The sequence below is a fragment of the Takifugu rubripes genome, chromosome 22 (assembly GCF_901000725.2).
Source record: "Takifugu rubripes chromosome 22, fTakRub1.2, whole genome shotgun sequence".
Classification (NCBI taxonomy): Eukaryota; Metazoa; Chordata; class Actinopteri; order Tetraodontiformes; family Tetraodontidae; genus Takifugu; species Takifugu rubripes.
In genome coordinates, this window is record NC_042306.1 from 3110491 (window position 1) to 3135984 (window position 25494).

Sequence of the window (25494 nt, forward strand, 5' to 3'; positions counted from 1 at the left end):
GCTCAACGAGTCGAATTTCCTGGCGCTTTGAGTTTTGCTGCCTTCACGGCACCCCGGAAAAAAGCCACATGTTTATATGGGAATATTTGTTGTTGCTTGTCTCAGAAAAGCAATTTAACAACGGACAGGAGCACCTTTTGATGCAACCTCTTCACATACAAGAAGCAATTTTAATAATTTATGTTTCGACTGTCTTATATTTTTATATGCCTTTTAATAAAAATGATATTATAGCCACTCGTTCGATACATTATATATTAAAGGTAAGCATTAGTTTCATGGCTGAATAACTTTATACAGACTAATATTTGAATATTCGACGAATAGTGTCTTTGCTATTCTTGTGAATGACTTTGCGAGCCAGCTTAGAATCTATCATCCCAATTCAGAACATTGGTTTATTAATAAAAATTCTATAGATTTTGGGTCATGATGTCTCAATGCCATTGTAAATGAAACAGGTGATGTTTTCTTTCCTTGTTCTTCCTGAGAAAACACAAGGCAAAGGTAAACTAAACCAGCTAAAACATTTTTGGATACATTTACACCTTTGGTATTTGACCTTAAAACATCACTATGTGGAGCCATGTTCTCTCTGCCCCATTAAAGTTCAATAATAATTAAATTAATCCATCTGCGTGTCACCCGGATTCCCCACGTATAACAACAGAACGTAAGAGCTTGCTGTGCAGAAATGTTATACTTTTATTTGTCGAGTGTGAAGGATAAAACAAATTAGCCAAAGTAAGTGAGTTCGAGTGTGGAAGACTGAATGACAACAAAGAAAGTAAGAAAACATACAGGTTCTTTTAAACCAGTTACATAATTTGTCTTCCCATAATAATATTCAGATTATTGAAAAGACAAAACAACAATACATATTCCATCTATGATATTGTTGCAGATCAGAAGCTTTAGGCTCCAGACTCATTCTTTCTCATTATAGATTGTCTAATTACGACATTTAGTGCAAGCCTGTTCCAGAACTCTGGGTTATGGTTACAGGAACGTAAACATCCGTCATGACATGACAATTCTCTACAAATCTCTGTTGTTGCTGCTGAGCAGTTTGGGGAAGGAGGTGCCGATGGACCGCCCGTGCCGGTAGACGACCAGCTCCAGCACGTACTCGTGTATTTTGACCACCACGGATGTCATCTTCTCAGTCGACATGAAGAAGATGATGGTGAAAAGAGCCACCTCAAACTCAGGACTCACGCCGATGAAGGAGCCACCGATGGGCTTCACCAAGCCCTTCCAGCTGAACTGTAAGTTCAGGACGTGGTCGTCTTCATCCGGCTATGAAACATCCACGAAAAAAGAGGATCATTAACAAGCCGATTAATGCATTTGCCCTTAAGTATTAAAGGTTTTTGGACTATCTTACTGTGTCTTTGTTGTCTCTTGCTTTGTAGCCTTTGTAATCAACATGGTTGTGCTTCTCCTGCAGATAGAACTGGATCCAGTTGTGAAGGCCCATGACCTCCTGGCCATTCTTGGTTTCTCCCACAAACACGTGTTCAAATCCACAGGAATCCTCCCTGTCGTTTAAATAAACCACATCAATATGTGCTGCAAATAATAATTAAAATAAGCAACTCCTTACATTTATATGGAGGTGAATTAAAGTGTGTAGTGTTAATGTACTTACATGTATTCACTCAAACCTACAGTCTGACAGTGTTAATTTAATAATTTGGGTTACTGGTTATAACCAGGAAGCTGCTGCTTGCTGATTAAACCCTTGGTGAGCCTGCTAACCACTCACCCTCCACTCCTGTCTCTGTGGTACAGGCGGAACCAGATGTCATACAGCTGTTTCTTGAACTGCAGAGGGTCTGACGACGCCTGTCCCTTTCTGACCAGATACTTGTGAGCAACCTACCAGGAAACAGAACACAGCTGGATCAGAAGTCTAAACAGTCGTAAACAATTAGATCTGATGGGCAGAGGGTTTATTCCCCTCAATTTTTGGTCTTATTTTGCTTTTCCATTCATAACACAACATTAAAATGATACTTTTGTAGTAATTATTAGATTCACTGAAGTCATAGACAGTGAAACTATAGTGTTTTTCTTAATAAAAGGGGAACAAGAGGAATTTACATGCTCTTCTCTGCCTCCAAAAACAGCCAAACTGGGCTGGCTGAATACAATAAATCCCCCCTTTCTTAAATTAAAAACATTTTTCATCTCAATGTAAATGTCTCCTCTCTTACTGCACCTTCATCACATCGGTCTTCATGAGGGAATCAATGAAGAGCCGGTTCTCCTGAAGCTCCTCTGAAGTGACCGTCTCTGACACTCCAGTGGACATCTCATAGTTGTCCAACAGGTTAATGAAGTCTGAGGGAGAGAGATGCTTGTCAAAAATGCATGTGGTTTGATGAGAAGACCAAAAAAAAAAAGACTTACGTGCATATGTCTCAATGCTCTTGAGTTTGTCTTCATTAACATAGGTGAAGAGCGGGGCCCTGGCCCTGTCTCTGGCCCAGTTGCTGCCCTGGGCCACATAACCTGCCTTCCCCTTAATAAAAAAAAACCAAAAATAGCATTTTACTGGTTATACTGGTCAATCCTTGCACAATCTACACAGGTCTTGATTCTGTATTTGAAGCATTAATAAGTCAATTTAAATATAATGTCCTAATCAAATAACTGAGGCAGGGCGTCTCCTCTTATTTGCCTGGAGCTTTGTGAATTTGCATCAGGATTTTTGGGTTGGGTTTTATGTCTGACCTGAAGAGAAATGATGTAATCAGTCCCTGGCTTGAGACGGTTTGTGTCCAAACTCCAAAGCTGGTTCAAGATCTCAGTGAGCTCCTTGCTGGTCTGTTGACTGTCCGAAAGAACCGAAAACAAAGAGTCAGTACAGCAATAGTTGCCACAGCAGAGTGTGTGTGTGTGTGTGTGTGTGGGGGGGGGGTTACTGTCAGACCTGATCATTGGAAGGTAAATCAGTCAAGGACAGAGCTTTTGGTAAATAAGTCATGGGACATTTTCATCAGATTGTGACTCATAATATAAATAATAACGTCATCCTCAGAGTTAACAAGTTACATCTGAGCCTGGTAAAATGTTTATTTGTTAAGGATGTTTATCACATGCACATAGAAATTACGTTTTTGCACAACGAAAGAAATGGCCAAGTATGTTTCCTGTTTTGCATCTGCTTGTTTCTATCATCATAGTTTCCACAGCAAACAGATGTTTTCAACATTGGCCAAAGGAGAAGACACCAGTAAGAGGAAGTCCTAAACTTCGTTAGGAAAAAGTTATGAATGTCACAAGATGCTGCTTTCTTTTCATCCATACTGTAATTTAAGATGTCCACACCTTTGTTGTCAAACATTAGAGTACGCATTCATTGCAAGCACTGCTGAGCTGAAAGTAACCTCATAAAATACAACTTTGCATCAACATCTGAACACAAGAACGCAGGAAAGCATCAAATTACTGTCGGTCTAGCGTAATCCTCAAAACGTGGAGTTTAAAGTGGCTTAATGCATCCATATATCTTACAAAATGCACATTTGCTCATTTCACAATGCAATTCCGATCAACTCCGTTCTCTTTTCTTCCCACCAGCTAAATTTTACTTACTAAAATTTACTATTTGACTTACCTTTTCGCCATTTTTGTGAATGAGGATCCAACTTCTTTCTTGAAAACGACGCTGATCGAGGACAGTTATTTTTTTGAGGTTTCAGAGAAGAAACCCAATCAGGAGAGTTTCCGCCTCCATGTTCATCAGCGGGGCGGGTCCGGTCTAGATCCGGCCGGCCGCTGCTCTTCGAATACAGCAGCTGCAACTGGAATGATATATATAATGACATATGTAATACATATTACATAATACTGAACACCTGTAAGTTCGGTGATGAGGAATCTATAAAGCGCTATAACGTAAACTTTATTTTGAAAATCGCAGGTCGACGGAAGTAGACTTTTGCGCATGCGCAGCAGCCACATGTGTTAAGCTAGGCGGACTACGGCCCGACTCTGCCTCGTTTTTTAAAGTAAAAAAAAAAGAATTTCCTTCTTTTTTTGATCGATTTAATATGCTTTTGTACTGTTGGTAGGTGTCTCGTCAGTGGTTACCCTGCAGAGAAAACTAAACCGTAGAAAAAAACCTAAATATCTACCTACAGCTTAGCCTGCTGTTGCTACAAGCCACAACATGGCATCTGTGCTGGAGCTGGTTGCTGGGAGCTACGAACAAATCACCTTCGGTTATCGAGTGAAAACCGATGACAAAGTACGTGGGAATGTCCTGTGTTCTTTAGCAGTAGTGTTGGTGTCGTAAACGTATCGGTTCAGTGTTTTCTTCTGGTAGACGTCATATGTGTTTCTCAGTGCGTGTGTCCCGTTGCCACACAGGAGTGGACCCCCAAGGCGGACTTCACCCATCACGCCCACACAGCAGCCATCACCACTGTTGCAGCCAGTGAGAGGTTCGTTGTGACAGGAAGCAATGATGAAACCATACAGCTGTATGATATGAAGAAGAGGGTCGAACACGGTGCTCTGCTCCATCATAACGGTACGTGTTGCACCACATCCGGTCGTGATTGACCTGATAATTGGCTGATACAGGTTCATCTGCACACTTTGACGATGCCACGTTGACTTTTGAGATGAATCTACCTCAAATCTCTCCCTGTGGCACAGGCACCATCACCTGTTTGGAGTTTTATGGGTCATCTCATTTACTGAGTGGAGGACAGGACGGGCTGGTATGTGTGTGGAACACGAAGAAGTGGCAGTGTCTGAAGTCCATCAGAGCGCATAAGTATGCTACAAAAGGATGCTACAACCCCCGAGACAGTTGTGTCAGTTGCCAGTCGGTTAAGGAAACACGAACCCAGTTGTCTTCTTTTCTTTCCCAGAGGCTCAGTGATGTCGCTGTCTGTCCATCCTTCTGGCAAACTCGCACTTACAGTTGGGACCGACCAAACTCTAAGGTGAAATTCAAACATACTGCAAATTTCAATTGCGGGAACGTAGAATCGACACTGACTGCTGAACATTTTCTAATTTCAGAACATGGAATCTAATTAACGGGAGATCTGCTTTCATCAAGAACATAAAACAGAGTGAGCCCCATCGCAACGGGAAGGTCTCTGAAGCCACGTACAAAATTTTACAAACCTTTTTGAAATACTTTCCCCAGATTCGCATATTGTCAGATGGTCTCCTGATGGGGACAAATATGCAGTTGTGATTGATGACAGAGTGGACATCTACGAGCTGGAGACAGCATCAGTGACGGCGACCATCACCAATCCAAAGAGGATTTCATCTCTTCAATTCTTAAATGTAAGTTCTCCCAATCTTGACATTTTTCTAATGTAAAGATATCGCCGCCATAAAGATAATACAACAAATAATCGGTATTGTTATGTTTTTTTCCCCTCAGAATTCCATCCTAGCCATTGCTGGAGATGATGAAAGTGTGAGGTTACATGACATGAGTGAAAAGAAGATGGTTTGTGAGTTCAAGGCTCACGAAACAAGGTGAGTTTGTTTCCCAGATGCTTTCCTCCTCCGCCACATTAGTCCCAGGTGTGTGAGCAGTGTTTTGGGGTTACAGAGTGAAAGCGATGGACAGTTTTGTCATGGAAGATTACTGCGTGATGGTGACGGCTTCTAACGACGGTCTCATCAAAATGTGGAAGCTCCACCTAAAAGAGGTACGCCTGATTATTTAAGCCGGGTTTGGTGTCAACCAGTAAGTTGAAATGTTCTCTGGAGTTGAAACCAGCGAAGTAAAAGAATTTCAATGTTTGTTTGGCGTCTTTTTTTTCTACCAAGCTGCTTATAATTTAATGCCGGTTGTGTAACAGGAGTTGGAAACTCCCACTCTGCTTGGAGAAGTGAACACATCAGCCAGGCTGACCTGTCTCGCGGTGTGGAAACCTTCATCAGTGCCTTCAGCTTTCACTGAGGAGTCAGCAGAGAAAGCAGCAACGTCTGAGGGTGATTTCCCCACAACTCTTGACTTCTCATACATCAACGTGTCAGCAAGATTAAATGATCAGTTAATATCAGGTTCACTGGGATGTTAACATGGCTGCGCTATGTCGCTACATGTTTCTGTGTCTGTATAACATGTTTCCTTTTTTTATATCCACAGGACTTGTTACGGAGCTCTCAAAGACCAGAAGAGTGCGGATAGCTGAAGAAGTCATACTGGAAGATGAGAGCAAACCAAAAAAGAAGAAAAAAGATGGTGGAAAATAACACAGAAGCTATTTTATTATTCATGGAATGTTTTGACTCTGGACTGTTTTGACTGTGCCACAAAGACCGCATTTATTACAGATTTTATGTGTTTGCTTTCAATACTGCAATAGAGAAAATCATTGGCAGCAATAAAAGTCATTGTCTATTGTCTGTCACTGTTATATGTACACTTGTTTCCACTTGCAGGATACATGGTCAAAGGTTAGAATTTCCCTCCATTTTGGGATTTTTATCAAGACTGAATACTCCTAGAAAATTACCCAAACCCTGTCTAAGTAGTGTACTATAACTACACTTGCATTCATCCAAAAGTGACACCATTCAAACTACCATCACCCAGAGTCTAGTTTTTTTTTTAAGCAGTTTTTATCTGGGACTTTTTCAGCAGGGGGTGGCAAATCTGACAACCAGAGCCTGATTAACTTGTTGCTATTTCTACACAATTTCATCAAATGTCACGAAAACTTAGAAAGATACAGCTCCATGTCTTTGATTCTTAACAAGCCCCCACACACGCGCACGACATTGTAAAAATATACTGTATATATTGGAAATCGTTGCAGGCCTTTACTTTGGAAGGAGAACCGGAAGTGGGTTATTCGGGACAACTTTGAATCAGGAAGTGAATATTGAGAATCGCTTTAAAAAGACGTTTTGAAGTTCAGACATCGTTAAGGTTCGTATTTTTTATACTTTTTTGAATTTCCTTTTAAGCAGTTAACATTAAAATGTTGACGTATATGGTTGTACGTTGATCAAATGTGACATATTGCTCGACACATCGGCCCCTTGTCCCCTGCAGGGTTGGACCCCTTCCCCTCTGAACATGGCTGTGGACTGGGTCGGTTTCACCTATGCTGTTCTGGTTACATCCGGAGGACTCCTCGGTTACGTGAAAGCAGGTCAGAGATTATTTTAAGGGTTAAAAATCTAGTAGAAAGTTTTTAATGTTATGGTGACACTCTCTTAAAGTTCCCAGGTTAGTGTGATATAGAAATGCTTGTAGAAATAATACGAGCTGAAAATACTACTAAAATAAAACTCAATATTCCCCTGATGGTATCTTCCAGGCAGCGTTGCTTCTCTGGCTGCAGGGCTTCTCTTTGGCTTGTTCGCTGCCCTTGGTGCTTATATGATGTCTCAAAATCCCAAAAATATTTTGCTATCTTTAGGTAAGTAAATTGAATTGAATTCTAGGGGTTTTAGCAACAACACATGGCACTGATTGGTGTTTTTTTTAATTCTCTGTGTTCATTGCAGGCACCTCTGGAACTCTGACTGTGGTGATGGGACTAAGATTTCTCAGCTCTGGCAAATTCATGCCAGCCGGATTCATGACGATTGTCAGGTAATCCACAATTTCTTCTTATTGGATTTTATTAACACTCTAACTCAAGCTATGACTTGTTTATTGGGAGCATATTCTGAAGTAATGTTTATTTGTTCTCTTCAGCCTCCTGATGCTACTTAAGATCATCAGTGGAGTGATAACACGGCCACGTCATTTTTGATTATACCAAACTACAATTTACGCTGCATCTGTGCTGCTGGTTGATCAAAATACTGTGGACGTTATTTTTGTGGATACTATTTCACTACGGATATAAACATTCCCCCCATTTCCTGAAGTTTCCATGTACTGTAAGATATTTGATTTTAAGATCATTTGAAACTATGTAACAGTTACTTACGAAATAACTTTTTCATTTTAATAAAAACATACTTTCGGGACTGTTATGTTAGAAATCTTGGCCTTACAAATCTCCCCTCTTCAGTGATACACTCAGACAACAATGGTATTTTTAAAAATAATATAAAATATCATTGGATTATCGTTTCTGGGTATTTTTGGAGGATTTATATCATTAACCACATTTTAGAGAATCCACTGAAACTATTCTTTTTGTACACACGAGTTTCCCCTTTACATCGAAGTATTTAAATGTTTAAGAATAATGCTTGAACACAGAGAAAGAGCTATGTGTGCGTGCGATGGTGTTGTAAAAGTTGTTGACAGTAAAAAATTTAGTTTATTGATAGGTGTGTGCATGTGCGACCTCTTGTGGTCTATTTTAATTCCTGCATTTGAATTGTATATAATGTCGGCCCGCTGGTTCTGTAACCTAAAACAGGGTGGCCCTCGTTATGAAAGCGACAGGTGATCACAACGGAACCGACGCGTTGGTCGGGCCCCTTTGTATCCAGCTCCGAGGTTCTACGATTTTCTTTGGAACTAAATCCTCGTTTTCCGGTGTCCCCTCAGCCATATCTGCAACTCTACTTTCCAAAATATGACAATTACTATGCCAACCCCCCCTGTGTTTCGCCTGTATTGTAGTTTCTCCCCAAATGTTGTGAAAGTCTACGCCTCCACTAACCGCAGCCGTCCTCCATGTTTGTTGTGAAGAATCCCGCGCATGATTTTGACGTTTGTCGACTACGAGTGACGTCAAGGTCACGTTGAATTCCGATACGTGTCACATTGCTGTTCAGACTGAGGTCGCATTTCACAAAATCAGATCTGTATCCGACCGGATCTAAAGAGATCGCGTGCATTTTGCTCTTCACGCTGTGGTAACTATTGTGACCTGGTCCCAAAAATCAGATTATGGCCACTTGGGACTGTAGTGTGGACGTAGCCCAAGTCCAAATACTTTCGAACAATACATAATTAGAAGTAAATAGCACTGGTTTGTATAATGGACCCTTAAAAGACCAATTAAACACAACCAATGTGGAATCTAATAAAATTAAGTGACACTTTCCCCAAGGGGTGCATCTAAAAAAGGGTTACATAATTTGACAATGACAGTGAAACTCTATATACATAATTTGCATACACCCATTATGGTCCACTAGAAAACTGTTTTAAAGGTCAGTTAAAGGTTTCATTTTCAGTTGGATTGTCGTGCCATTACTGATTACGGACGGGTTATTTGTGTTCTGCCTAAAGATCGCGGCTGATGTGTCTGACAGCTAAAAGCAGATTTCGTTATCTTCAGAACAGTTTGTGTCTTCAGTCATACAAGAATGAAATGCGAGGAATGAGAATCACGAACAGTATTCTCGAAATGGCCATACTGTAGTAGTAGGATGACGTGCGGCGCATTGCCGCTACCAAGTGCGCAGCGGCATTTGTGAGCGTCTGGGCTGCGGACGGAAGCCAGTTTGTCGGTGCTGTCTTTTGGAAGGTTTACGGTAAGATGGACCCGCAGTGTCCACGGAAGGATCAGGTGATCCACTAACTACGAAGCGGAGGCTGAGTGGGGAAAATGCAAAATGACATATAGCAAATGTCGGATCATAATTCATTCACATTTTCGCCTCAAATTCGGATTTTAATTGCCCTGCCGAGCCTCCACTCTAATGATGCCTCGCTAGGGCTGGCGGCGCGATTGCGATCTTTTTGGACATTTTAATTTATGAAAAATCACATTCACAGACAAATATTGGTTTCAACATGGGGCTGTGCTACAGTTTGCGTCCCCGGCTCTTCGGAGACCTGAGTGGATCTATTTCCAACGCTACCTCGGACTCGGACCAGCCTCCCGACGCGACCGTGCCGACCCGCGCCGGGGGAGCTCGTCAGGAGGACGCCGGGGGATGCGGGGAGAGCTCGTCGCTACGCGGCGGCGGCGGCCCGGTGCGCCACGGGGACGCTGCGAGGCTTCCGCCTGTGGAGCACCTCCGTGGAGACACCGGTACCGACGGTGTGCTCATCCAAAACGGAGGAGGCGGCGGTGGGGGAGGTGGAGGCAGCGGTAAGGGCACGGGGAAGGACCGCGGCCGACGCTTGCAGCTGCTCCAAAAGACAAGCACTCAAAAACAGAAGAACTGGGACAAATTGCTGGTGGAGGAGAAGGAGGCCGAGAAGGAGGCGAAGAAAGTGAGCAAGAATATTGACAGGGCGCTGAAGGAGCTCAAACGGGAGTACAAACAGACACACCGGCTGCTGCTGCTCGGTAGGTTCCGCCTGTGTTGTTGTTGTTTTTGTTGTTGTTGTTGGAGCTTTTAGAGCTTTTAAAGGTACCAAAATGATGTCACTAGCCTAGAGGCCTGTGGTCACATCTGGACGCTGGGCTGTGAAGACAGTCTCCCTGTCAGTCATAAATGATGAAGATGGACGTTTATGACTTGGAAAATACAGAAAAAACACCACTTTCCTCCATTGTAGCATGTTTAGACTCAGGTTATAGTCTAAATTTTAGCTCACTTCAATGTAGAGCTTGTAGCTTATTATACAACAGCATAGTGCTGTAACTAATAATGTCACAACTGAAGATTTTTTGTGGGAAGACTAAAATAATGAGAGACATCCCGTCCAGTTTTCTCTGGAAAAAAACTATCCCAGAACTTCAAACTAAAGTTTGTAAAATCAATCAACATCTGATTTGTTAAATGTAGTTAGCAGCAGTATTACTGGCCTCTGCAGAGTAGTCTGGTCATGACATGTGCTTACAATTACCAGAGTATAGTACAGGGTTATATACATTATGTAGTAGAATACAACGATACACTATAAAGACCTTTTTTGGGGGGGGGCTGCATGTTGTGGGATAGTGTTGTACCAAAACCTGTTGTGCAGTTTAGATCAGTGATTTCTAAAATTAAATATATGTGTTGACTGCAGAGATGACAAAATAAAACTTAGCTGTTTTAATGCATTCACAATAGTGAGGTCAAAGTGCAAATTTCAGGTCCTGTATATCATCCATTTGTGCCCAAAAATCAGGGTACATGTGTTTTATCTGTGGAAAATATTGTCAGAATGCAATTTCACTAATCACGCTAATTTAACTTCATGACATTTACTCCAACGTGCAACATAAAGTTTCACAACGGCTCAGTTTTCTACAAAACAGCACAGACAAATGAGAACCAGAAGAAATCCCTTTTGTATTTTGACAGTTAAACCATATTGCATGCATTTTAAAGTGTTTCATGTTTCATTAGTCTATACAATCTATGGTTGGTTTATTCTCCTGTCTAAATGACCCTCAGCAAATGCAGACTGGAAGGAAACATCTTGATAAGGTCACACACGTGGAAGTGCCATACATTCTGCTGGTAACCACTATGGAAAGCTATCTGATCTGTGTTATATGCTCTGTCTGGGTCTTCTTTGGATGTTAAATCCTTCAGGTCTCCAACGGGACTCCTGTTGTGTGACACAAGACCAAGTTCCTCTGAAAGCGGACACCTTTCAAATAGTGTTATGTTTCAAGTCAACATATGCGAGCTAATCTGGGTCACTTTATGTGTATTCGCTGCTGGTATTTGGTGGACAAATTACACAGAACCCGTCAAGTATGTATAGATTGATTTAAACTTCAATGCCAAGTTCAGTTGCTGGAATTACATGGTTTGTGATCCTGATAGTATGGAATCAGTGTGTTGGTATCTACCAGTATCGTGAAGCTAACAAGTCGGTAAACTGAGTACACATACACACCCACACAGACACACACATATATGTGTGTGTGTGTGTATGTATATACAGTATATTTATATATATATGTATACATACACGCGTTTATACAGTATATGCATACATAGTATCATATATGCACAAACATACACGTGCATATACATTATGTAAGCGTGTGTGTGTGTATCAGTTTAAGAAGGATAAGATAACATTTTAAACAGCTTAATAAATTGAAATAAATGTACTTCCTTTTAGACTTTATAGTTCAGGGGAGCTCTGTTATTTCCTGGAAAGGAGCTTCATTTATTGTTGAGTCTGTTGAATCTGATTCTGTGCAAGCATGTGATAATATCTAGCAGTTAATTTGGAAAAGCTTATTAATCTCCAACAGCAGCTGAACCTACACATGTTGTAATATCCCACCCTGTTGAACACAGGCGAACTTTGCTTCTCTTTAAAAGTGTTTTATCATTGACTATTGGTGAACTTTGCTACCGGCGCTACCGAGTTCCCAGCTAATGTAGTGACTCAGGTGCTCAGCAGGACTTGTTGCCATGTTTACAACACTGACAGTGTAACTCGCCTTGATAGTTGTATCGGCTAAATCAAAGTGAAGCACACAAGATTGTGTTTACTCCTGAGGTTGTACTTCCTGTGTATTTCCTACTTTATCAGACACTTGTGCTCTTGGCGCGACTGATAGGTTCAGACTGAATGACATGGAAAAGAGGCAAATTACATTATTTATGAAAGATCGGGGCTCCCGATTTAGTTTGAAAGTTAGTTTGAAAAATCCAGCTTGGTGTGTGCTGGCACCAGTTGTAATTTCAAAAAATTGTGTTTCAAAATTGTGTCTTTAGCTCGAGCACAGTAAACCACATGAATTGCAAGCATACTCAAAATAAACCATTAGGAGGAACCCCAGCTTGCATGCTGTGCTGAGTGTAACCACTAGAGAGTGATGTGGGGCAGTCATATGTGTTGACCTTGCTTTCAGAAGGGGGGAGACCAAATTTTTCTCTTCTTTTCCTCTTTAGTGAGGGTGGGAAGGGGTGTGGTCATATTTTCACCCCACTTTAGGTGAAGTCAGGTTTGCTGCTATCATTTGCTTGCTGCAGAACCCTCCCGTTACTGCACAGTACGACAAGTATTTGCAATAATGGCCACAATAACAGTTTGTTTATTGTTACATGATGCACAAAAATGCTGCTTTATGCTTTAGTGCCATTACTTATCTGAGATGTATTTGTAAGTAAAGGTGTTTTTTTTTTTTTTTAGGCCAAAATCCTGTGGTTATTTATAGATTTATTAAGTATAATCTGTTTATTATATGGAGATGTCATTACAAAAGAAACTCCATTAATCCGTGACATAGTTCACATGTTGCTGCACAAGTTCATACAAGTGAAATTTTGTTTTTGGCCACAGGCATCAAACTATACATCTGAATTCTTATACTGAAGCACGTTTACCTGCTTATGTAAAATTTTCCTTTATTCACTCAAAGGGAAAAATGTTTTGTTTTGTTTTTGATTGGTCAATTATTTGCCTATAACTCATTACCACGTACCGCAGGTATCTTTTTATACAGTATATGTGAACTATCGTCAGTGGCTTTCTGGACATGTTAAATTTACAATACAGCAAAGTAAAAATAGTTATTACATTTATAAGTCTTCATTTTGATGAGTGCTGTTGGCATTTTCTTTTCTTAAGTGCTAGTGTTTTGTTTGTGAAAAATGAAAACCCTTAAACATTGCCACTTTAAAAGAACACATCTTTATATTTAGCTTTTAATTTATATACGTATTTCATATATTTTATTTTGTGGGACAACACTGGATTACCATGAATTTTTAGGTCAAAAAAAGAAGACAAAACAGCTTTTTAATACAGTATTCTGTGACACAAAAAGTCTTAAACAAATAAATCAAAAAGTGTTATTAGGATACTTTAAAAGAGCGATAATTATAACTTGTAGTCTGAATCTACGTGTAAAACACAAAAGTTAGCTTGTGAATTGTGTGAGATGTGAGTATAAATCTACATTTAAATGAATTTACGCATAATACAAACCTTATCAGGTCAGGTTTGCAATATTGTAGTCATATAGTTAGATGATAAATAGCAAAAATGTTCTGCAAAGTCAAGAAAACTCATCATAACATTGTAAAGGAACAGAAATATGATCTTGAATGTGTGATAGAATAAAATTCTGTACAAATAACTGAAATTGTATACCAATTTTAAAATTGTCTTATGATTGTTAAAAATCTACAGAAACCACAAAAACAGTTATTTTAATCTATAATATTAATTAGCTATGATTATGTCTATTCAAAAACATATTGACAAATAGCCATTCATGGTTTAGGCTTTTTGCCATAATTGAGCCAGTTTACTTAAACTACTCTACAGAGGTGCCAGGCCACTTTCTGAGCAGTGCTGAGGTACCCTTGAGCAAGGTACTGACCCCCCCCCGCCCCCAAAAAAAAAATGCTCAGAGCCCACTCCGTCACCTGTAACGAAAAACACTAGTGTCCCTTGTGATATTAATTATTTTTTCTTTTACTACACATGGTGACATTTACTAAACCAATAGTAAAGCTACATGTCACTTTACAGATATACAATTGTTCATGCGCAATGAAAGCTGCATTGCTATGAATAAAAAAGCAAATATGCAGTTGCATCTCCTGAAGTTATGACCACAGAAGCACGTCCAAAACGATAATTAGACAGCTTTTAGACGATGCTGCTCCGTGTTTACGTTGATCGTTTTTTTTTTTTAAAGTAAAGTAGAAGTCTCTGTAAAGTTTACAGAGCGTGTGAACAGACTGGTGACCGGTTTAGGTCAGGGCTGCTCCGTTGACTTTACAGCCATGGTGGAGAGACCCAGCCCATCTGGAGCCCAGCGGCTGCCCGTCCTCCCCCCTCGGGGTTAGTTTCATAGCCCAAACTACCGGGGACTAGGAGCGGGGACTCGGCTCCGTCTTTTATCGGCGTAGTTGTAAAATGCTGAACCGGCGCGGGTGGTTGGCGTTACACTTTAACGCAGGTTTGTTTTCCACCTCCGCGGCTACTTCCTGGTGCCACAGAGGGAGGCAGTGCTGAGTTAAAGAGGCAGAAATACTGACAGAATTTCAGATAGAAAAAATACCGAGTGAAGAGAGGGGCTGGGGACGCGGCAGGGACGTTTTATTGGATTCCCGCAATTAAAAAGGAGAAAAATACCCTCTCTCTCTCTCGCTCCTTTTTTTTTCTTTTTCTACATTTGATTTGTGTTTTCGTGCCGTCGCTTCGTTGGACCGAGTGGCCGCTCTTCGCTGACTTGTAAACTCGGTGTGGATGACGCTTGGCTGCGGCTAAAGCGGAATTGTAACGGGGAGCAGATTCCTCCCTCCGTCACAGAAGCCTCGCAGGGTTTTTTCCCCCCTTTTTTTATTCATTTTTATTTCACAATCCGAGTCGTCCCGGCGTCCTTTAAAAACCACAATACTACCGGGTTCGATTTTTTTTATTTTTTTTTACACATTTTCACGATTCCACAAGGAAGGGTTAGGGCGACGGAAGATGGGTTGTTTGGGCAACAGCAAGACTGAAGATCAACGCATCGACGAGAAGGCACAACGAGAGACTAATAAAAAGATCGAGAAACAGTTGCAAAAGGAGAGACAAGCATACAAAGCCACGCACAGACTCTTGTTACTGGGTAAGGCTGATTCGAGCGTGATAGCCAAACGAAACAAGCTAATCCTCGCCGTTTAGCCAACACGTAGCCCCGTTTGACAGCGCTCGCAATAATATGTCATGGAGGTGGATATTGATGGAAGCCGAGCTCGATCAAGAGTGGCTTCATCCACCGAACCTGCTTTAATCCCCCTCCCGAATGTCCCTGTCTGTGCTCGTTCGGTGACATTAACGTATGTTGTGTGTGTGTTTGGGTGTACGTTCGAAGGTGCGGGAGAGTCCGGAAAAAGCACCATTGTGAAGCAGATGAGGATTCTACACGTCAACGGCTTCAACGCAGAGTGAGTGCTGCTCAGTCTATGCAATAGATCCACTCCTATATTACCAAACGACTTCAAAAAGAATTGCGTTACTGCCCGTTTTACGACTACGCTAGGAAGGAGGAAGCCTGTCGCTGCCGTAACAGCCTGTGAATGTTCCCCAGGCACTGCAGCGCCGGTTGGGCCCAGTATCCCATGCAAAGCAGCTAATATCTCTTCCTCCCTTTTCCACCCCCCCACCACCTCCCCCCAACCTTTCCGTGTGATTGTGCAGTTATCATGCATGTGAGAGGTCCTCTCTAACGCAAATGCCGAATAAATGTGCCCCCAACTCTTTCCTGTTTCATGTGAGAGGGTGAAAGGTTGTGATCGACACAGGCCTATTGATAATTTGTTCTGCTGCAAGGCCTTGCATGGCATTGATCTATCCAGTGGTCTATTTTAAACAGCCCCAGTATATGTCAGAGGGCTGTATTTGTAAGAAAGTCCTCTGCATTTATGAATTTGAAAGAATATTGAGGACACCGCAGGTTGGGTTGGATAGTACGCATAACTTTGTATTTTGGGGGGTTAAAAACTGGGGCTGTGATAATTAATGGGCTGGTTCTTTTGCTTTTCAATGACCTTCATCCAGCATTTCACTCTCATCTGACCTCCACCCATACCTGTACTCCATTTATAGTTGTATTAGAACAGTATTTAACCGACCGGTAACCTGTCTCACTGCTTGATAACAGAAGTTATGAGGTTTGCAAGTGGTTAATAATCGCTGCTCACATTTTGTCTCCATATAGAGAAAAGAAACAGAAAATCCAAGATATTCGGAAAAATGTAAAGGATGCCATAGTGGTGAGTTTTCTGTGACTGGTTTGTCTCAGTATTTCAATTGTTAAATTTCCAAAATGACGTTGCGGTTAGGTTTAATTGATTATAGCGTGGTGTCCAGCCTGTTTAATTCACATTTCTTTCTCAAACAACTTGTGCTTTTCTAGACTATTGTGTCGGCGATGAGCACTTTAATACCCCCAGTCCCACTGGCCAACCCCGAGGACCAATTCAGAATTGAGTACATCAAAAGCATAGCACCCCTCTCTGATTTTGACTATCCACAGGTAAGAGGTTCCTCAGGTTTTTGGGTGTGTTCTGATGTAAGTGTGTGTGTCTGTGTATGAAAGTGAGAATGCAGGTATGGTGTGTTGTGTTCTTTTAATTTTTGTCCTCCTTATTGTGCGTTTTGTCTGTGAAGCTGTTTGGTTTGCAGATTTGCATCGTTCACATTGTGCTGATAAAGCTTATGGTTGTCAGAAGAATGTTTTAAGTGTAACTGACCTAATGTTTGCTTTCCTCTTGACTCTTTTTGACGTTGGCTTCCACAAGGAGAACAGGATTAATTCCCTTTTATTTAGTCATGTATCTCTGTTATGCTTGGTTACATTGGGTTTGCATTGACTCCCGTCTCAATAATATTTTGAAGTGCTTCTTGGGTGTGTTTTTTTTCTTTTCTTTAATAATGGCTCGTTTTTAGAACAGTTAGCTGATAGATTGACTGGCACATATTCTGATACTTACGGTAATATTGTCTTCAATCTACAGTTTTGCTTTGGCTTTATCTTTTATCATGGCTTTATTTCATTTTGGGCTTATAGTCATTCATTTGAAATAGCGGTATGTTCATTTCCTGACAGGGCTCGCAAAACGAGCATTATCGATACGCTACTGCGAAATGGTCATGGACATAGGAAGAGCAGAGGTTGGCACAGCGTAGCTGTTAGCCGTGTGCGTTCCATCATCGGTCGCAGGGTTTCGGTTTTTGTGAGCCATCGCTGTCACCACCACATTTACATATGCTACCGGCTCGAACGTGGCCTAACAGTGACTTGTGGCTTTCAGTTGTTATTGCTGTTGTGAACTAATTATTTGAACAGAACGTGTCTCTGGTTAATGTCTCGGGGAATTTCTCCAAATGTAAACCTAAAGGGAACCATTAGCTTGATGGATTTTTATGTTCACACTACATCCCTCAGTTTTCGAAATTGTTTTTATGCTCTATGCAGGAAGAAGAAGTAGACTGTCTTTGACTTCCTACATTGTTCTGAATGACCTACTGTTGGTTTACCCGATCGCGATACTAGCTTGTAGCTTTGGATGTGCTGCTCTGTAAGTGTTTAGGCTGCAAAGAAAGATTTCTTTTACTAATCAAATTAATAGATCTGCTATTTGTTGACATTTTGACTGAGCAAAATGCTTGCAGATTTTTAAAAATATCATTCAAACTACTTTCTGTGATAGTTTTCTCACAACCCATGCTAATCAGTTCAACTGTCCTGTGATCGGGATTTTCTTTTCTTTTTTTTTTTTTTTAGAAAAGCCAACAAAAGCGCCAGTAACGATTGCTGATTACTAACTTTGTTGACCCTTTCCTAAAAATAATATATAGTATAGTGAAAATGAAAGTATAAACACAGGAGAATTAAGCAAACTTTATGGTGCGTATCTGTTGAGCTAGCACAGTGATGGGAGCTAAAAAAAGAGAACCTGGCAGTAGCCTAAAAGATGGAGCTAGACAGACAGCATACTGTTGACTTGTTGTCATCAATCACCACTTTTGTGTGACAAAAAAAGCTAATGCTAACTAACTAGATGCTAGCTCTAGGTTGTTTAGCTTCGATAACCTCTTGCAGATTTATTTTTAACACTGCACTTTATGTATTTAGACTCAAGTTGGCAATATCATGCTGTGCTGTACTTACTTTTGGAACCAGGTAGTAACCTTTCCATGGTAGATAGTACCTTTCCGTGTAGCTGTTATTTTCCAGAAACAATTTTGGAATGCGGATGGTGTTCTACAAATTGATATATAGCGTCACAAACACACATAAGGAAAGAAAAATGAAATAAATTGCAGGGATTTTTTTTTTCCAGAACTCTGTTGCATGTCCTAAAATAACTCAACAGGCCATTCTAGTTTATATTTTTATGTTTCATTGCACTCTCAAGTCTGTTGGGATGTTCAGCAACAACCTAACAAATGCTAACAAATGCACTTTTTGTAGGGGGAGCGGACACATGTCTTTTAACATTCTACACTTTCCCAAAACAATCATGACGCCATAAGTGTTGCCTTTTTTTCCCTTTACCATTTCTTTCTAAACTACAGTTATAAGCAAACCTCAGAAAACTACAGCACACATATGAGGGAAGCTTCCTCAGTTTCTTCTGTTCCTATGGTGTTCTTTAGGAGATCAAGGCCACATATTCCTTTCATTCTTAGTTTCCTACTAATACAACTGTAGTATTACAGAGGGAAAAAAACCAAACAGGCCACCCCAACAGTTGTTAGATAGTCAGAACATTATTTTGAAAAATACCCTCTTGATCCAGATGCATTAGCAACTTATAGGCCTATATCTTACCTCCCCCCTCTCTCTCCAGAATTCTTAATAAGGTGTTGGTGACTCAATTATGTGGCCACCTACAGAGGAACAGTCTTTGAAATGTTGCTCTCAGGTTTTAGAGTTAAACACAGTTCAGCAACAGTTGCCAATTACAAATGATGTTCGATAGCTTCAGATAGGGGATCGTAGCATCCTTGGGAGTAAAGGGACAGTTCTAGGCTTTAGAGACCAGAGGGATTCATGATGTTTCCTTTTCTTAAAGTAGGATTAATCATGGAATTCCACAAGGTTTGGAATTTAGACCCATCGTTTTCTGGTTTGATCATGTTTTCCTTAGGAAATATGATATGGAAGAAATTGTCATTGATATGACTCAGCTGTACTTATTGAGGAAGACAGACCAGTTAACATAAGGCTGGTCTTAAAGACATACAGTTAGGATAAGCTTAAATTCCCAATTTGGACAGATCTGAGGTCGTTCTATTTGGTCGTAAACTGCTGAGGAATGGATATGGCTAATGACGCCGTGACTCTGGATAGCATTTCCTTATATCCTGTAGTTTGTAAGGGTCCTTGGAGTAGTCTTGGACTAGGATCTAGCCTTTAACTTGCATAAAATAAAAGGTTTTTAGTAGAACCTTTTTTCATTTGTGTACATTGCACATATTAAGGGCCTACGGACTAATGCCATAACGAGTCTGTGCATGTGATACTTTTAGGCTGGACTATTGTATTTCACTGTGAGCAGAATTTCCAAATAATTCTTTAAGAAGCATCCAGCTGATCCAAAATGTTGTGGCTAGGGTTTCAACAGTAATTAGCAAGAGATCACTTTTTCTCTTGTACTGGCTTCTCTTCATGGGCATCCCATTAAAAAAAAAATAGATTTTACTATACATGCCCTGACCTACAAGGCCTTTAAAGGCCAAGCTCCATCATATCTGGTGAAGCTGATAGCACCAAATCATCCCAACAGACCACTCTGCTCTCAGTGCTGCTTTACTTGTGAATGCCAGAACCTTTAATAGTAGAAAGGATGGTCGCTCATTTAGCTCTCAGAGCCCTTTTCTGTGGAACCCATTCTCTGTCCAGGTGGGCTGAAGCTAACGGTAGCTCTCCTCTCCTCTCCTCTCCTCTCCTCTCCACTCCTCTCCTCTCCTCTCCTCTCCTCTCCTCTCCTCTCCTCTCCTCTCCTCCCCCTCCCATACTTGTGCACTGACCTCTGGGCCCACTGACCTGCTCAGTTTTAGTTTTAAGTGTTCAGTATTCACTAGTCACCATTTGCATCCATGCTGTCTGTGTCTGTGTCCTCCTCCTCTTTATATTTGCATCTCCTGCCCCGCTCTTCCTCCTTTAACCGTCTGGTTCCGGAGGAGAGTCCCCCAATATTGTTGGAGTTTCTTCTGAAAGTGTCTTTCTGTTAAAAGGGAGTTTTTCTTTGCCGCCGCCGCTTGCTCGGGGTCAGGTCTGGATTTCAATAAAGCGCCTCGAGACAATCTTGATTGTTACAGATGCTGTATGAATAAAACTGAATCAAATTGAATGGCTTTGAAGAAGAAGAAGAAGGAGACTTTATTCATCCCCACAGTGGAAATGACTATTTTTACACTCGTGTTTAGTGCACACGTTAATACACATGAACATAAAAACAGCACATTCCACATACCGTGGTTCAAACTTTTCAAAAATAGTTGTTTCTGTCAAGAGTAGTTTCTCAATAGGGCGAACTTGTTGTTTCTTGCTTCTAAGTTCTAATACTTTAGAAATCTGCCCATAGGATAGTGTCAATATTTCCCTTTATTTGGCCATGATTTATTGGTTTGTGTACTTGATGTGTTGACTTGTAAGGGATTATTCCTCTGATTTTGTATGCTGACTTGTATTTGCTCTTGATTTTTTTTTTTTGAACATTTCTTTTGGACCATGAAATATCTTGGTGTAAAGTCAGGTGATCTTTTCATTGATAACGGGTTCACAGATCGAAACCTGTTACGCAACAGTTGTCTCTTGTCACTCCACCTAGGTGATTAATCTGAAACGTTTAATTTCATCCGTTAACAAATGTTCATTGTCAAATTTTAAGTATGGTGCCGTCTTATGCTACAGCAGACAGGGCGGTTTTAAAGCAAGACATATTCCTTTTAGATCATTTCAGGATTCTCCTCTTTTACTCTGATCATTTAAAATAAATTAACATTTTCTCATTCATTTATTTGAAAAAGCTGCAAATTTTCCTTCTGCAAAAGTGATTCCCAAGATGGCTGATCATCGTCAAGCCTGCCTGCAAGGCTTCAGATAGCGTCAACTATATCAGGATGGGTCTGAAATGACAGTCAGTTTTGGGTTTAAATTTTATTTAGTCATTTCATCCTATTTTAAAGACATTAAACCTGATTCAGATTCAGGTTTTTTATTGTCCCACACGGGGAAATTTACAGCACAACAACAGCAAGAGCACGCAGAGACAATTAAGATAAAAATAGAATAGAATAGAATTCGGAATATACAAAGGGGATGTATATTTACAGTAATCCAGATAAATGGATACTCGGCCCCTGTATACCTGTACGTAGTACAGAGGGTGAATACAATATACATATCAGAGCAATCACAAAGATTCCTTTACATGTAAAGCCACACGCTTAGGCTCCATTGTAATACCTTTGTAGTGTTCTTTTGGGAGATGCTTGGGATAAAAGTCATTCCATGGAATGAAAGGTACCCGTGCAAACATTTCTGCAAATTGAACAACAAATATCGAGTTTTTAAGTCAGCCATCGAGTGGATATCTGCTCTGAAGCGGAGCAAAAGAGTCCCAGCCGGGCCTGTTATTGTACTTAACAACATGTCAGCCATGTTGAAGCCGACATGTAACCATCTCAGGTCATCAGGATAGTGCCATCAATGAGCAACATTGGATAACATGGTCATGATTAGGCTATAACCTGACACAAATCTTAACAATCAACTGGTTTTAAAATGAGTATTGAGTATAGGGAGTCTTTTTTGATTGCTCCATAAACTAGAAAATACTGTCAACAGGCACCAAAGCCCATCGGCAAAATGTTGTATAAATGTTTAGGCTGTTGTTGGAAGTGAAACAAGGAAATGTTGGAGGGAGTCATGTAATATGTCGAAATAAATTATGTAATCCAAAATTGACACCGGCCAATGCGCTTTCATATTTAGGCTTGGACCCCTTGCTTTCTATCATGTTGGTCGCTGATTTTAAAAAAGAAAAAAGGAAGGGATCGTATTTGGATTTGATAACATTGTGCAGAAGAATCGGAGCGTTCTAGCGATTTATAGCAAGAGACGGAGCAGACAGTGGCAGCGGCCCCATTAGAATGCCTACTCCTGTCAAATTTAGAAGAAAGAGATGGTTTGTTTTGTGAAGTTTTTGTCCCTTAATTTCTGCAATCGAACAACTCCAGTGCCTTGACGTGCTAATTTTTTGGCAACTTCACAACGCGGAGCGTCGCCGGTCATTTGCTCTCGTCAGCCGCGTGCAACTATCATCGCTCTTCCTGATTTTGTATTTCTACTGACTGAGTATGTTCACCAACACACCCTCTTGGTGCGCTCGACGTCCAGGAAAGACTTGACGGCACGATAACATGATTTAACTCGAAAAGCTGATCTGAAAATGTCCTCAGCGGAGAATCTGAATGACTATAAGAGGCGTCGCAACACAAGATGGGACTGGAAAAGAGTTAAAAAGTTTGTGTAAATAAAATTCCCCTCTGGTCGCTTTCTGCGTTATCATTTCCACTGTAGGGAACTGTAGCACACACTGCATTTATTCAACCTTCCAGTGTCACACGATTCTGTGGAAAAGAGCCTTAAGGAACTTTGTCTGCACCCATCTTATTCTACACCCTCCACCCCTTCTCTCCAAATCAGTCCCAAGGCTTGTTAGTTGTTTTATTTCCAGCCCGTCGTTAAGCTTAACATCTAACCCTCCCCGTAACAATTTGGACACTTTCAGAACTAATACGCAAGAGATGTGATCGGTTTTGTTGAAAATAGTTGTGGTCAGCATTCATGTTTGACTCCAAAGCAAATACTGGAAAAAACCCAGGCAGGACATTAGAAGCCATTTTCCTTTTTACTAATGTGCCCTTTTATAAAAACTACTGCTTGCTAATAAATGTGTCCTACTGGGGTTCGATGAGCTCCTGCAGCTAACTAGGTGTTTGTCCATCTATTGACAGCATACAGCTGAATTTATTTCATGTTCGTGCTAATCGTAATTATGTTAACAGCTTTGGAGGAAGCTAGCGTTACGCAACCGGAGAAATCATTTAACCTGCAGAGTACAAAGGTTGCGTGGTCAACAGAAAGGATATTAACAAAATGTTACTGGAACGTAACGCCGAATTAGGCTGCGAGGCTTCTGTGGACAAATTCTGTGAATTGCCACCACGTTCAAATGAATCACCAGATCAGCCAAGAGGAGCTCTCCCTCAGCATGTGATCATTTAACCAGGCACCTTCCTCCCGCCTTCCTCTGGTTCGGGGCTACTTTCCCCCCCTCTCCCCAGTCAGTGCGGGGCCGGTCGTCGGTGCACGTGGTAGCTCCACGGAAGGTGACGGGGGAAATTAGCCCAATGATCTTTGTTCCGGTCCGCAGAGTGTCCTTGGAACTGTCAGACGATGACTGATCGTTGCTGTTATTCTTAATTTAAGTGGCTCTTTTTAAGAAATGAGAATGCCTCGTTGCAGTAAAATGTTTTTCCTGTCATGTTCTGATTATTTAAAGTTCTCTATCAACATTCTATGAATGGTATATAGTGATGTAACCATCAAGCAAGACGTTGTTGGAACTCCGAAACACTCTAGACTGTTGCCTAAGTTGCCCAAGTGTTGTGTTGCCTCTGCATCAGGATATGTTGTGTATTGTTATACACAGAATTCCCAAAGAGATGGTGTTTCTCCTCGTACTGCATCGCAATCTGGCACAGTTTAGCGTGTGTGACGTGTTAGGTGACAGTGTACGGGAGGAATAGTTTCAGGATTTTTCCATTTGCAGATTTAAAGTTAGTTTAAGTAGTTTTAGTCTGCGTATGTGTGTTTTCATAAATGTTGAAATTCAAAATAATTCTGTACTATTGTGCCTTTCATATTAACAGCGACAGAATAAGTACGGATGTGCCCGTGACCCTTCCATCACCATCCTGATGGAGATGTTATATTTTCCCTTATTTTGTGTGCGCCTTTCTTAAATCTCGTCTCTTCCGCTCAGGAGTTCTTTGACCACGCGAAGAAGCTGTGGAACGACGAAGGAGTGAAGGCGTGCTTCGAGAGATCCAACGAATACCAGCTCATCGACTGTGCACAATAGTGAGTAAAAGCTAAAATATATTTTATTGTCATTGCTGTGAGCCAAGAACACACGCTGGTTGGCAGGAGACCTACACGCTGCATTTATCCCTTCCTGCAGCTGTAATCTAGGGAGATGGAGCGAGGCTAGAGCCTGTGAGCTCCTGTCACATCCCGGCTCCTTCCCGTCCACTCTGTGTCGTGTTTGTCGTGAAAGCTCTGTGGTGTGCGCTGGCGTCACGTCATGTATGAATACGGCTAACGCATGTTTACACTGGGCGTGTTTCGCATCCTTTGGAAAATTATACACGCAACTATTTATGTCATTGTGTCTGAAAGTTCTCCGCGGTGATACGTGCCTGTCGGACTCCGGAGCATTTTGGTTGATTCGCTTCTGCGTTTGAAATATAGATTTGATAATGTCTCAAGTCGGCGGTTTCCAGAAGTCTGTATTTTTCTTTATTTCTGTTTTGGTAAGGGTGAAAACTTAATGCACTCAGTGTTTCCAAGTCTGGACAAAAGCTATGTGGGTCACGGTTTGATTTAGGCTGCGACATGTAAAGAGAGTTTTTCCTAATACGTTTGTACTGTTGTGAAGAAATACTGATAACATCAGTGTGACAAGTGCAGAACCCTGCTCTTTGTGTGGTGCACCTCCTTTACAATTCTTGAATTCAGCTCCTGAAGTACTGTGGCCCACCTGAGGCTGCTGGTTTCACACAGATGAGGGTTCCTCTTTAGCCTGTAAAAGGCAGTTTGGAAGTAACCCTTGAGCAATCTGGTGGTTACTGTATACCACCAGTATCGTCCCACCGTGTGCAATACCAGGATCTATACTCTGGCAACATATATCAGTAATCAGATCCATAAAAACAGGCGTTTAGAACTGGAGTTCTGCACCATTTTGACTCCCATGTAGACAAACAGTCTCTGTACTCTTTTTTTTTTTTTTTCTCAATATCCTGTCACTTGAACATAAATTTGACTTGAGGTCAAGTATTCTGTGGTTGGCGTTTATGAAACGGCTTCCATAGAGTGGAGAGAGAGTCAGGTGATGTTGGAGGCTCACATGAATCTCTAAGGTGGAGCTCTT

General features: G+C 41.1%; 4 protein-coding genes across 6 annotated transcripts in view; 3 read left to right on the forward strand and 1 right to left on the reverse strand.

Annotated features, from left to right (window-relative positions):
- Positions 1–682: 682 nt before the first annotated feature.
- Positions 683–3824, reverse strand: LOC101067060 (poly(U)-specific endoribonuclease-C-like). The gene is made up of 7 exons (XM_011616165.2): positions 3626–3824; positions 2740–2839; positions 2416–2527; positions 2225–2346; positions 1769–1881; positions 1388–1541; positions 683–1299 (listed from the first exon to the last, which is right to left on the reverse strand). The coding sequence occupies exons 1-7, from the start codon at positions 3634–3636 to the stop codon at positions 1039–1041; spliced, it is 873 nt and encodes a 290-aa protein (XP_011614467.2). The 5' UTR covers positions 3637–3824; the 3' UTR covers positions 683–1038.
- Positions 3825–3915: 91 nt separating this feature from the next.
- pak1ip1 (PAK1 interacting protein 1) lies at positions 3916–6397 on the forward strand. Of its 2 annotated transcripts, none has more exons than XM_011616164.2 (11): positions 3916–4019; positions 4152–4258; positions 4381–4543; positions 4672–4792; positions 4890–4964; positions 5044–5096; positions 5174–5319; positions 5420–5517; positions 5594–5693; positions 5847–5979; positions 6137–6397. In XM_011616164.2, exons 2-11 carry the CDS (start codon positions 4181–4183, stop codon positions 6241–6243), a joined length of 1074 nt encoding a protein of 357 aa, XP_011614466.2. In that variant the 5' UTR covers positions 3916–4019; positions 4152–4180; the 3' UTR covers positions 6244–6397. The 2 variants fall into 2 exon arrangements, with proteins under 2 accessions (XP_011614466.2, XP_011614465.2); XM_011616163.2 differs by having other exon boundaries at positions 3933–4078.
- A 391-nt stretch (positions 6398–6788) lies between these two features.
- On the forward strand, positions 6789–7986 carry LOC101066613 (transmembrane protein 14C-like). The gene is made up of 5 exons (XM_003975353.3): positions 6789–6922; positions 7049–7148; positions 7317–7418; positions 7507–7594; positions 7700–7986. Exons 2-5 carry the CDS (start codon positions 7073–7075, stop codon positions 7755–7757), a joined length of 324 nt encoding a protein of 107 aa, XP_003975402.1. The 5' UTR covers positions 6789–6922; positions 7049–7072; the 3' UTR covers positions 7758–7986.
- Positions 7987–9468: 1482 nt separating this feature from the next.
- LOC101077363 (guanine nucleotide-binding protein G(olf) subunit alpha) overlaps positions 9469–25494 on the forward strand; it is a 32021-nt gene continuing 15995 nt past the window's right edge. The window contains exons 1-5 of one of the 2 annotated variants that reach the window (XM_011616161.2): positions 9469–10208; positions 15633–15705; positions 16479–16533; positions 16677–16796; positions 24325–24422. In XM_011616161.2, the coding sequence (XP_011614463.1) occupies positions 9707–10208; positions 15633–15705; positions 16479–16533; positions 16677–16796; positions 24325–24422 (848 nt within the window). In that variant the 5' untranslated portion in view covers positions 9469–9706. Of the gene's footprint in view, positions 10209–14618; positions 15387–15632; positions 15706–16478; positions 16534–16676; positions 16797–24324; positions 24423–25494 lie in introns of those variants that run through there. The other variant, XM_003975313.3, reaches the window with a different exon arrangement.